This window comes from Equus quagga, chromosome 6 (assembly GCF_021613505.1).
Source record: "Equus quagga isolate Etosha38 chromosome 6, UCLA_HA_Equagga_1.0, whole genome shotgun sequence".
In the NCBI taxonomy this organism is placed as follows: Eukaryota; Metazoa; Chordata; class Mammalia; order Perissodactyla; family Equidae; genus Equus; species Equus quagga.
Genome location: NC_060272.1, coordinates 80,936,849 through 80,949,699, shown reverse-complemented (window position 1 = coordinate 80,949,699; position 12,851 = coordinate 80,936,849). Strand labels below are relative to the sequence as shown.

The 12,851-nt window shown below is 47.9% G+C and overlaps 2 protein-coding genes across 2 annotated transcripts; one reads left to right on the top strand and one right to left on the bottom strand.

The window, feature by feature from the left end:
* Nucleotides 1-673: 673 nt before the first annotated feature.
* GJB2 (gap junction protein beta 2) lies at nucleotides 674-6,900 on the bottom strand. Its single transcript, XM_046664850.1, has 2 exons — nucleotides 6,749-6,900; nucleotides 674-3,335 (listed from the first exon to the last, which is right to left on the bottom strand). The coding sequence occupies exon 2, from the start codon at nucleotides 3,311-3,313 to the stop codon at nucleotides 2,633-2,635; it is 681 nt and encodes a 226-aa protein (XP_046520806.1). The 5' UTR covers nucleotides 3,314-3,335; nucleotides 6,749-6,900; the 3' UTR covers nucleotides 674-2,632.
* On the top strand, nucleotides 5,896-7,198 carry LOC124240749 (translation initiation factor IF-2-like). Its single transcript, XM_046663874.1, has 2 exons — nucleotides 5,896-6,019; nucleotides 6,135-7,198. The coding sequence occupies exons 1-2, from the start codon at nucleotides 5,896-5,898 to the stop codon at nucleotides 7,196-7,198; spliced, it is 1,188 nt and encodes a 395-aa protein (XP_046519830.1).
* The last annotated feature ends 5,653 nt before the right edge of the window (nucleotides 7,199-12,851 follow it).

Genomic DNA, 12,851 nt, shown 5'->3' with positions numbered 1-12,851 from the left:
CGTACAAGGTGGAATTAGCAGCTGGGACGTGCCTGCTGCCTCATGAACTCTCAGAGGTCACGTCCACGGGTGCTCAGCCAGCGCTGGAGGCTCTCCGCAGGCTGGCCCACATCAGCCGTGGACCCGACACAGCCAAGTGGACAGAGTCCTTTGGGGGAATCTTTAACAACAACAAAAGAAGAGCTTTTTCTTACCTGGTACAAACTGTAAATTGATGAATCGAGATATATATTAAGGACGACCATTTTCAGAGTTTAGGCTCTAATTTTCAGGTGTGTGGCCAGACCTCTCTATAAGTTCTTAAAAGTGGTCATTAGTAGTCTGTAATTAGTTTGACCCAGTCTTTTAATGCCTTGAGAATAACAATCTCCATAGCTTGTAGGAGTGAACACAGCGATGTGAAAGTTGCGTGCTGTTTAACAGGCCATGTGCAGAGCACTCTGGAAGGGAGCCGGGGACTATCTCTTATCCTTTTTCTATCAACTGGATGAAAGCTGACTGGTTTTTGTCCTTTTAAATCCATAAAAATACTCACAATTATTGATGTGTAAGATGCTTTGAAGTCCTTAGATGGAAGGCTCATCCTATCAAAAGGACAGAGCCATTGTTGGCTGTCGTGGGGACAGTGCCTGAGGGACAGGCAGGCCCGCAGGTGGCAGCAGACACTCATACATACAGGGACAGGATGGCCTGTTGGGTTTATTTCCCACGGAAGTGGGCACCAAAGAATAAAAAGGAGTTTCATAAGACAGCTTTGGTTACATACAAATATACAGGAAGAAAATCCCATAGAAAAAGACACCTCATAGAATTTTTCTCATGCCTCAGCCAACCCTCACCATGAGTAACATTTTAAAGTGTCAGCTTCCATGATTCTTCTAGGAGCCAAACTGGCCATGTGAAGCCAACTCAGCATTCTCCAAGCTACAAATCCAGTCCATACACCATACTATGCAAGTGTCCATCGAAAACCTGGGAGAGGTGAGCATGGGGTTGGACAGAAAAAAACCTTTCTTTTTCTCTTACCAGTCAATCTTTCCAGTGACAGAAGCTCTTCTGTAACTGGGGCAAAAGACTCCCAGAATGGTGGACAGACACCCTGGTAACTTACCTCTTTGGTGTTATGAAACATAAAATATTAACATACTTATACAAAACTGGATACAGATGAAATTAAAATCTGCTATTCTATTAAAAACTGCAATAGATTTTAAATAACTTATATTTTTAATATTTAAATGACATTTGAGACATTACAAAATTATTTTAGTTACAAGCATGTAATTAAAGCTATTATTTGGTATTACACAGCGTTTTTATAACACTATTCCTGGCAACACGAAAATGTTTACACTCATTGAAGTATGTTGAATACCATTTGTTGGAAACCATATCGGGCATAATGATAATATTAGGGTTCAATTTGTTCTATAGAACTGCTAAACATTTATCTAAACCCTAGTTTCTATTTTTTTAAAAATGTCTATTAATTCTATTTTCACTTAAAAAATTCAATGTTGAAGAGGGAAACAAACTTTCGAAGTAGACAAAACTCATTTTTAATCATCAGAATGTAGAGTCTAGTCTTTCCATCTGTTCTTTAAAAATAGTACCCCCCCCCCCCAATTTGTTCTGCACCATGATGTGTACTGTGGCAATAAAAGGTCCCAGGTAGCCTCTTTACATCAGTGTTCCTCGCGTTTACCACAGTGATGGAGAAGGCACACACTGTGAAGGGAGGGAGGGCGTCTGGAGCCAGACTGCTGTTGGCAGTTGGTGGTGGTACCTCCAGTCTGTATTTCTTATGCAAAATTAGACCTAGATTTATAAAATGAGGCCATTTGCTATCTAAGCCATCACTAAGAACTTGTAGTTTGTTGCCCTTGAGGGAGGCTAAAATGTTTTTATGTACTACATACCACTATTAGCATAGTGGACAGCCTCTCAGTGGCACTGCGGATTATGCATAACTCTAAGGCCATATTTTAAATTAAATGATAGTACCTAATTAGACACCATTTACATATCACAATCTGAGCCTTCGAAATAGGAGAGACATATAATAGTTTTCAGAACATCTTGTAGATTAAAAGAAATGTCTTATTTTAAAGTTTTCACTTAAAAAAAGTATAACACAGTTTGAAGCATTAACCTTGTCCATCGTTAAGAGACTAAAACTTCCAAAGCAAATAAAAGAACCAAGATTCTCTATGTTTACTTTTAATTCAGGAAAAACGACAAAGGGAACCCTAAGAGGAGCAACTGGACCTTCTTAGTGTTCCCTTTGGGACCTGGCATTTCTCTCCCTTCCTCAAAGAAAGAAATAAACGCCGATATCTTCTGTTAAAATATGAAAGTACCTAACACATATAACCCCTGCCAACACCGGGTTCCATTGAAACTAATTTTAGTAAAAATCAATACAGGCACAGAATTAGCCTCTGCTTTGAAGCTTTAGGAGAGTGCAGCTTCGTCGGAGGCGTGTGGAATTTCATGTGAATCTACAGGAGTTTCCAAGGGTTGCACTTAAGACAAGAACTTTTATGAGGAATGCTGGTGACTGTGCTTTGGCCGATAAGCACAGGCACCTCATCCTTTCATGCTATCTCTTATCTGATAGCTCAGTAATGTGTTAAACTGGTTTTTTTGACTTTCCAGAACAATATCTAATTAGCAAATAACACAATTCAGTGACATTTAGCAGTATGCAAATTCCAGACACTGCTATCATGAAAACCGTAAAGACAGTCTTTTCTGTGGGCCTGGAAACGAAGCAGTCCACTGTATTGGGACAAGGCCACGCGTTACACTTCACCAAACGCTGCATGGCGAACCCGTCATACATGACATAGAAGACATACATGAAGACAGCCTCAAAGATGACCCGGAAGAAGATGCTGCTGGTGTATGTCCACCACAGTGACCCTTCGATACGGACCTTCTGGCTTTTGATCTCTTCGATGTCTTTAAATTCACTCTTTATCTCTCCTTTAATGAACTTCCTCTTCTTTTCATGTCTCCGGTAGGCAACATGCATGGCCACCAAGAGAGCTGGCGTGGACACGAAGATCAGCTGAAGAGCCCACAGTCGGATGTGAGAGATGGGGAAATAGTGATCGTAGCAGACATTTTTGCACCCTGGCTGTAAAGTGTTGCAGATAAAATCGGCTTGCTCATCTCCCCACACTTCCTTTGCAGCTACAACAAGGATCATAATTCGGAAAATGAAAAGGACAGTGAGCCAGATTTTCCCAATACTGGTGGAGTGTTTATTGACACCCCCCAGAATAGTCTGCAATGTGCTCCAATCCATCTTCTCCTCTGGGCGGTGTGCACTGGAAAAGACAAGATGAACACAGGACAGAGGTGAGTAGTCGGGACAGAACCTGGGATGGCTCTCTGGGTCTCAGGTAAGTAAGCACTCTTCCTGAGTAAATACCAGCTCTTACACAACCTCACTAAAAAAGGTGAAAACAAAACCGACTTAGTTTGCCATAGGATTCAATGTATAGTTTCCAAACCACCTTGGACATGTTTCACGTGCTCTCTAACAAACAGCAGCTCATTCACCTGAGTAATTCACCCAATCTTCAGCACACCATAAAAATTTGGGGGAGGGGAGAAAGCACCACCAGCAGAAGAAGTCACTAACTTTAAGTTAGTGGGTTAACTAACAGTGCTGATGGAACTGTCCACAGACACCCCCTGGGTCTTCCCGGCCCGCACAAGTCCCTCAGCGCCCGAGCAGCATTCCACAGCCGCACCGGCTCGCCAGCCTCAAGCTCTGGACAGTACCGCTGGGCCCGACACCACTGGACTTCACCAGCAGGACCCACCTTGCCTTGGAGGCCAAGTCTCCCTGCAGAGACACCTTCTCTAACATACTTCAATGAATTTTCATGGACTTGGGATGTGGCAGTGAAACGACTGTTACCAATGGTGGAGTTTACATTGGAGGCACCCCAAGTTAAAATTTCACAAAGGGCCCGACTCCCGTTTTCTGTATCAAAAGGAGCATGTTGGAAATGGTCTCTCCAGGGAGAAAAGCCACCACGCACGTGGATTTTTGCCTCCATTTTGTGTGTGGATTGGCGGTCCTCACTGTCACGCTGCCACTGATGCCTCGGCTGTACTCAGGGATATCTGTTTTGAAAAGTGTTGCAACTATGCATTTTTTATTGTGGGCTATGGTTTTAATTTAGAAGTGTCTCTAAAGAGGCAAATTATGAAAAATGACAGAAAATTAACTCAGTGAGTCCCCAGTAACTGGCCCTACAAGGTGACGTCACTGTATTGAAGTTGAGAACCAAAGCTCGCTGGGGTAGTGCGCTACCTTCTCAAGAGGGATTTGGAGAAGCCATGGCTCAGTCTTCCGGGAGCCAGTGGCCTTTTCTCCATCCCAGGATAAGAACTGTGCTCACTTATCCATCGTTACACGCTGTCTGTCTCAATCAACCCCTCTTCCAGACAAGATCCCACCTCTCTAAAATCCTGATGGGTAATCTGTTTTCCGCCCCTTCTAAGCTGTCACCAAATTCTCTCTCTCTTACTTAAAAGCATAATGTTCTCCTCATTTGGAGCAAGTTGGGCCCTGTTTCCCGATGGACTTCCTAAATAGGCTCGGAATGAATGTCTTTCGTCACTGCCCAAGATGACGAGATGCCAAGATGACTGTGGGGCCCCAAGGTCTGGCTGAAAGCGTCCTGTGCCTCTTTGGTCAGAGGAGGCAGGAGAGACATGGAGAAGAGTCATGGAAATGAAAGGTACGTAAGATTGAAATATGCTCAGAAACCTTTAGCCCTACTCAGCTGGAAAAAGAGAAACACAATTAGAAAAACCAGTGGCTTAGTCCAGGTTCTGCTGTGACCCTTGACTGACTGATTGATTTGCTGAGGGAGACTGGCCCTGCGCCCATCTTCCTCTCTTCTGTGTGTGGATCGCTGCCTCAGCGTGGCGGCCCACAAATGGTGTAGATCGGGAACCGGGAACCCAGCTGGCCGCAGAAGCAGAGCCCGCTGAACTCAAACACTAGGCCACTGGTCAGGCCCCTAGTCCTGACCCCTGCAATACAGACTGTCTGGGAGGTCTCTAGGTGTAGCAAAGGGCGAGCTGCCAGAGGCTCCACACCTCAGTCTAGTCCTGCCCTAACAGCAGGACCAAAACTCCTATTTTAACCATCTTAGGAAATTAGACGCCCCAGTTCTTCCCTGGCACTTACTAAGTGGAGAACAGGACACTCACTGAACTAAACTGTCCATGGTTTATAGCAACACATTTGGCTAAAAATCGAGGCCTGGGGCTTGTGCCTTGCCCTCTTCCATAGCACCAAACACAGACCCCACACTCTTCTATAAACCAGCCCAATCACCATCAGCTGAGAAAAATACAGCTTGAAGTAAACCCTATGTTGTTATTTTTTAAAGCTCTTGGTTGGGTTGCATATACCTGTTCTAAAGATCTTTTCAGGAAGAGGAGCAAATTAAAATTGGATCCCAAAATGGGATATGGGTAGTAGGTCAAGATGGACTAACCAAGCAGGATGAAATTGTTCTCAATGTTCCATCAGCAGGGAGCTGCCCTCCTGCCCTTCCTGACCTGGCAGGTGGGTCCCAGGCAGGCTCCTACCTGGCCAACGCGCCCTGCAATTGTTTGGAGTGCTGCCAGAGGCAAGTGGAGGAGCTGGTTCTGTTCCTTAGGGAAGGCACTGGGTGAATCACCAGGTTCCAGAAAAGCCGAAGCGAATTCTTTACCCCTGAACTCTTCTCAATCCTTACTTTTTTGATGGTTGATCTCGACTAGCTGTCTCCACAGAGAGCCCCCACCCCTCTCCAGGAGTCTGTAATTGTGACCGACAGCACACTAGTTTTGGAACAGACTCAAAGGGCAAATGGGGACATGACTGTCGCCACACATCTCAAGACAGAGTCCCAAGGAAATGATCGCAGGTGTCCAGCTATCAGAAGCTGGAGGACGCACGCCGTGTGGGCTGACTTCCCGCCTCCAGGGAGCAACACCGAAGGTCGAGGCAACTGTCCTCAAGAACGCGTCTCTCAGCTGTGCACTGACCCACTGGTAGACAAGTGCCTAACAGCTGGAAAACAGCGCCTGGAAGCAAACGTTCCTGAATTGTGTAGGCAAAAAAGAGAAGCAACCCAAGCCTCGACTCGGTGCCCCCGCGCAGGAGCGGGCGTTCCCGCTCACCCGCCCGCCGCGGGCCGGGGCTCGTCCCCGCGAAGGCGGCGCGGGGGGCGAGGGTCAGTTTCCTCCAGGGAAGGCTGCCGGCTCAGCAAACTCAATCGAGTTTTCCCCCCAAGCTAAGCCTTCGACCAATCAAAAACTTTCAGAGGCGGCAGATAAAGTACCCCGGCGGCTGTGCGAGCACTTCCCCGCAGGAATACCACCGACGACCACACAGTCACGTGGCGGTCGAACTGTCCCGGCTTCCTCCCCGCCCCCGCGCCCGGCGACCAACCCTGGGGGGCGGTGGCCGCGTCCCCTTCCCCAGCCGGAACAGCCCGATTCCAAGTTCAGAACTCGGCCCAAGAAACCCCCTTTCCAAAAGTCCGCTCTCGCCACCTGCCCTCCACCCCAGGTCCGCTGTCGCGACAGCCCGGGACAGGGCGGGCGCCGGGGCCTCGGTGCGCGCCGGGTCCAGCCTGGGGCCCGTGTTCCCCGGCCGTCCCGGGGCGCCGAGAATCGGGCGCCGGCCTCTCCGCTCCGACCGGGGCGCCCCGGCGGGCGGCCTCACCTGCGTCGGCGGGAGCGAGCGGCGGGGCTGGGGCCGGGGGCCGGGGGCGCGGGGGGCGCGGGGGCGGCCGGGGCACTCCTCCGGGCCGGCTGCTGCTGGCCGGGCCTCTGCGGCGCTCGCTGCGGGCCGGGCGCCGCCGCCTGGCTGGGAGTCGGGGCGAGTGCAGCGCGCCGGTCGCGTCCTGGGCACCTGTGCGCGCCGGCCGCGCCTTTTAACCGCACCCCACACCCCGCCCCCTCCCCGCGGCCGTGCAGATCGCCGCCGGGGGCGGCTCCTCGCCGCCGGGCCGGCCCCGGGGCTGCGGGCGGGGCGCGCCGGGCCTCCCGGTACCCCGAGCGCCCCTCGAGGCCCTGGAGAGCCGGGACCCCCAGTGCCCCAGTCCCCGAGCGCGCCGACCGCTCCCGCCCCCCAGCCCCTCGGCGGCCCGGGGTCCGAGCGGGGAGGGCCTGAGCCCGGTGACCCTAAGATCACGCGCAGCCCTAGGCCTCGGCTCCCTGCATTTTGGGGAGTGAGGGGGGATAAAAGATCATTGTTCCTGTTATTGTTATTTCTACTTAGACTAGTTCAAGAGTACTATTGTATTTAAAGCTCTCCTTTAATTTGAAAAACAGGCGTTCCCAACGGTTTGAAGATTTAAGTTGAGGCCGCGGAGGTTCCAGGCCCAGGCCGCGCTCTCCGCTGTAGCGCGGACGCGCAGAGGCGGTTCCCTCCTTAGGATGTGGGTTCAGAGCGGGCGAGGAGGTGGCGCCACCAGTGCTGGACAAGCCCCCGATTCTTTCTCTCCCCCAAATCTCACAGGCAAACTTCGCAAACGCCGCCTTGAATTCCCTAATTGATTCGATCACTTTGGACAATATGCCAAGAGCAGGGGGCGGGGGCGGTGGGAGTGGGGGGACACAGTCTGGCTTTTGCCAAGGCTGGCGCGCGCGTGTGTCTCCGTGGGCCTGAACGTCTAGCCACCTGCGCCCCAGCGGAGACTGTTTCCCCTGGGCCCAGATCACTTCTTCCTCCTTCCACAGGCGAGAAATCGCAGGAAAATCGCAAGGAATCGTGTCCACCGACCCTTCTTTCCCCTGCACACGCACACGAAGGGGGAGCACTGATGCGATTTCTGAAGATCCCTGAGCAGCTCGGCTCTTCTCCCGGAAGCCTGTGCTTGGAGTGTGAGGGCTCATTTGGTTGGGTATTTTGATGTCTTGAGATGCAGGTGACAGGAAATGGATATTCACAAAGCAAGTGGTAGTGATGCGGGGTCGGTGAGCCGAGGAGTCGAAAGAAAGATTTCTTAGACTCTCAAGATCTGGCAGTAGTGCTCTTTTATTTAGAGAATAGTGTGGAATAGCATGGGGACAGGACCCATGGGCAGGCAGAGCTCCTGCTGCTGCCCTGAGTTGAGGGTTAGGGCTAATTTTATAAGGCATGGGTACGTGACTTATTTTTACTGGAAAAAAAGAAAGAGAAAAAGATGATGTAAAAAGTCATTAAATGATTTCAGTGCAGATGGGGTCTGGTTATTGTGCGGTCATATCACTTTAGATACAAATCTGGCCATATAGATCGGCATTTGGGTGAGGATGCCCTGGGCTTCGTTCCCTGGGGCGGTCCTAATTCATACCATAAAAAAAGTCCACTGGGTCGTATAGTTTGGCATGTAGGCCAGGTCACCTTGGGCTTCTCTAGCTGGGGCAGCCTTAATCCACGTCAGTAGCAGAATTAAAATGGCAAGAGCAGGCCACTTTGGGGCATTGCGTCCAGCCTTCGTGGCTGTCACCTGCTCAGGTACCTTGCTTCATGATTCCCGCAGAAAGCCAGCGTGGAGGTGCAGGCGTGCTCGCTCTCACGCTCGACTATGCTTAGGTCATATGTTAAGCAAAGGTGATGATTCATCTTGGCAGGGCAGATGTGGCCGCAGAAGTGGATTTCCCGTGATTGCCACCATTAGCGTGAAGGTATTGACTTTTCCTTGTACAACTAGCGCCATGGCCATGGGCCAACTCAGGCCGTTCTTGTACGGGCGAACAGGAGTTTTGTCCCGCGGTTGCTGCCCCACCTTCCAGCTCTAAGTCTTTGTCTGTGAGGGAGTGTCTGTTCATGCAGAGACGAAGCCCCAAGGGCTGCCAGAAGCCCCACACGGCCAGCTGAGAGATGTGCTGAATCGGCTGGTTAGAAATTACAGGGCAAACCCGGGTGGGTGGAGGCGCCTCCCGGGTCTGAGAACACTGCAGGGGGGAGGGGGGAGGTGACGGCGCGGGCGGGCTGGGGGAACCTAGCTGTCAGGGCCTGGGGGGCTCCTCCTTTTAGCTTTTTCGGCGGCAGCGCTGTTTAGTCCGCTAGAGTCCTGGCTGGGTTGGAACGAAGGAAGCGTCTAGAACCGTTGTGGGAAGATGGCTGGTAAAGATGGTTTGGAGGGTGGAGGTTGACTCACTTTCCCCCACTGAAAGATTTCCCCTTGGGTTTTAGTGGCTATGTCATGATTACAGGGAGCTGTTCAACTTCCTTTTCCTTGTTTCCCCTGACTTGTTCTCCTGATTTGCCTAATTAGTGTGTGTTGTTGGCTGAATGTACATCACAGCCACTGGGTATTTGAGGATATATAGTTAGACCTCCTACGGCTCTTCAGTCTTAACTTACAGTTCAGCACTTGATTTTATTCTGTTTTGTATGGTTTCTGTTGTGTTTCTGTGTGTTGGTGTTTTCTTCCTAACCAGACTTGGATTCCTCTTGGGCAGGGAATCTTATGTTTGTATTTTTGTGTCCTGCAGAGAAGCGGAGAGAGAAGATGAACGAAGGGTGTCGAGTCTGGATATCTGAAGTTATTGCCACACGTGCCTGCTGCTTGATGGGCACTTTTGTCTCGTTAACTTGTAGGCACTGAACAAGATAGAGACTAGTTTTTGACGTGGTTTTATGGGAAGAACTCTGGTGTCTCTGGATTGGTCTTGGATGAAGCTAATCGGAGGACAGGCAATGCCCAGGGAAGATGGAGCACTTCCCGGTGACTCCTCGTGCTTAGCCAGTGAGGATCTGCTGCAGCCACACCTGGTCACTTCAGAGTGTCAGACAGACGGGTGACTAATACTTTTACATACCTACTTAGTAGCAAGCAGGCAAATCCCAGGTGTTTATAATTGAGCTGAACTTTTATGCAGATGTTTAAAGTGATGCAGTTGTCAGGTTATAAGGTGAAATGCTAATGTGTAAAGTTATTTGGTATTTTAATTTGACAGTCGTTTTATAAATAAACCAAAAAGAAAGAAGTTGCTATTGTGCAAGAAATCAGTGTGAGACAAATAGTATTTCTTAATATATTATAATGAATGAATGCTTGCCAGCTGCCTAATGGGGTGGCCTCTTGATTCCCCCTGGGAAGGATGCTCTGAATGTACATAACAAATACCTCAGTTAAATCTCTGACTCATGCATCATATGAAGGTGACAGCAGAAAATGTCTCAAGACAAGAAGACACATATTCTTTATGTATTTAACCACCAGATGGAGGATGGCGAGAGACCCTTCCTGACACCTCGAAGTTTTAGAACAAGTTAGATCCATTGAATAATTCTTAGCTATTAGTTATTAGAGGCATTAGATATTGGCCTACACCCACTTTCTTGGCTTTGCTGTTGAAATATTAGTCATATTAATAATAGGATAAAAAAAGAGAAAGTTCAGCTCTCCTCAAAACTGGAAACTGAAGCAGTTGGAAACTGAAGTCTGACGAGCCGGTGGCACCTCTGGGTAACTAACGACGACTTGTATCTGATAACACAATTTTAAAGCAGGAGTGGCCCTGGTGTGATCCTTTTTAATTTTTGTGGATAATTATTACAGGAGACAACCATTTCACTACGATTTCTCCCTGTGTCATTGACCCTCACTTACGTCTCCTGAAAATTGTTAACGTCAAATCATTTAGGGGAAAAAAATCAATTGTGACATTCAAGGAGTAAAAACAAATCTCAGAGTTCAATAATTGAATTGTTCTTCTCTCTGCTTTCAAATTAAAGACATCTCGTAAAAATTCCAACTTTTGAGTTGTGGCTGAAACTGTTATAAGCCTTTCCGTTTCTCTCATCCTGTTCTTATATTCACACAGAAAATATTTTGGGGAGATTGGAGTTGCTGGATGTGTCTCAGTTGCAAGGCAGTGATAAAAGAAGTCCAATTCCTTGATTTACTGAGTGAGCACGTGTTCTTCCTCGCACTGTGCGAGACACACTGTGTGTGTCTGACATCAGTGGAGCTCTTTTGTGGCTACTAAGCAGACTGGAGAAGTGACAAAGATACTTCCACATATGTTTGTATCAAAAGCACATGTTGGTCAAGATGATTTCACTCATATGTGGAATATGAACAAACACATGGACAAAGAAAACAGTTCAGTGGTTACCAGGGGAAGGGGGTGGGGGGTGGGCACAGGGGGTGAAGGGGACCACTTATGTGGTGACGGACAAGAAATAATGTACAACTGAAACCTCACATGGATGTAAACTATTATGAAGTCAATAAAAAAAAAACCCAGGAAAACAAAAAAGCACATGTTGGTCAGAAATGACTTCAGAGCTATAACTCTCCTGGCAGACCTTCTAACGAATGGAACAATTAAATTCTGTAAGCCATGGTGGCTTGTCAAAATGGACATTCTGCATCATTCACAAAGGAACAAAAGAGATTTCTAGGTTTTAGTTTGTGCTAGAGCCACATTGTGTTATACAGCATCTTGAAGAGCTTTTGGAATAAGTTAGGGTACAGTAAACACTCAGAAGTTGCTTTAGTAAAAAAAAATATATATAGACCGAGGTTTGACAAGGGACTATCGAGCAGATTCCCAGGTTATATTATATTTGATAGACTGCAGCAGCTTTAATGAAATGCTATTCTAGAATGTCCTGAATTTGAATTTGTCACTCTCTGGAAACCACTGACTATGTCGTCAGTTTGGCTTCTGAGGTCCCCGTCGGGTGGATTCTCTGACTTGGAAAGTGCCTCTTCAGAACTGGGTTTGTGTGTTAACTCTTCGTCTAACCTTCTGCTTAAATTGTGTCAGAGCTATTTCTACTTTGGGAGAAGAAGCTCATATTGGAGTGTAGAGCTCTTTGATTTAATCTCGTCCTTAAAAAAATCTCCGTGCCAGGAACAAAAGGCGCTTGCAATACCCAGAGGGTGCAGTAGAGGGCACTGGGAGGACTTGTCAGCAAGTCTGTAAAACGAGCGAACTTGGAAGAGTGGGAGAAAAATGGACAATCTTTTCTTCTAGCCTAGTGTTGCTTGTCCTGACCTAGTTAGTAGGTTTGGAAATAAATTTCTTTGTTCCTTTTTTTCAAAATGGAATAGAAAATATCAGAATGCGTTGCTCTTATTAAGTAATGTTTTATGAAATGTTTGTTCTGTGTGTGTTTTCATATTCTTATATGTATTGGACCCAACGTAGAACGTACTTTTTGCTGTAGATCTCTATCACAAAAAGCTGGAAAGCCACTGTCCTATTCCACTTCCAGGGCAACAAGCCCGTCACTGTGGCTCAGGGGCAATGGTGTGTCACTGCGAGGAGACACAGCCAGGCCCCAGGAGCAGCTCCTGGCTCTGCTGTGCGTTATTGAAGCGCAAAACCCAGTGACCCAGAAACTCCAAGCTGGTGAGGTTTCTCGATGGTTGGGCTGCTTAACGACCTCAGTTCAGCCTGGAAAATGACCTCCCTCCCTTAGGCTTGTTTCCTCAGTGCTCCTGTTTCTGATCTGAGTATGCCATGTGAATGCTCCTCTCTGACTGAGCGTGTTGGGTTTATGGGATGGATGCATAGTAACATTTGATCAGGTCTTTTACTCACAATAAAATTATTTGTCTAAAAAAGGATATATATAATGCTTTGTTGTTTAGTATGCTCAAAAGTCATAGATCAGCCTTTTTCTAAAAACTTGAGGTCATAATAGTTGATAACGTTGTGAAATTTCAGTTGTACATTATCTGTCCATCACCATATAAACGTGCCCCTTTACTCCTTATGCCCACCCCTGAACCCCCTTCTGCTCTGGTAACCACTAGTCTGGATCAGCCATTTTAATGGATTATGTATTTGAAGAACCAGATGGAGATTTTTAATGT

Excerpts from the sequence above, each read along its gene's own strand:
- GJB2 (XM_046664850.1), bottom strand. The coding sequence starts at position 3,313 with ATGGATTGGAGCACATTGCAGACTATTCTGGGGGGTGTCAATAAACAC.
- LOC124240749 (XM_046663874.1), top strand. The coding sequence starts at position 5,896 with ATGACTGTCGCCACACATCTCAAGACAGAGTCCCAAGGAAATGATCGC. Across the intron at positions 6,020-6,134 it reads TCCAGGGAGCAACACCGAAG|GCAAAAAAGAGAAGCAACCC; the intron begins GTCGAGGCAACT and ends TGAATTGTGTAG.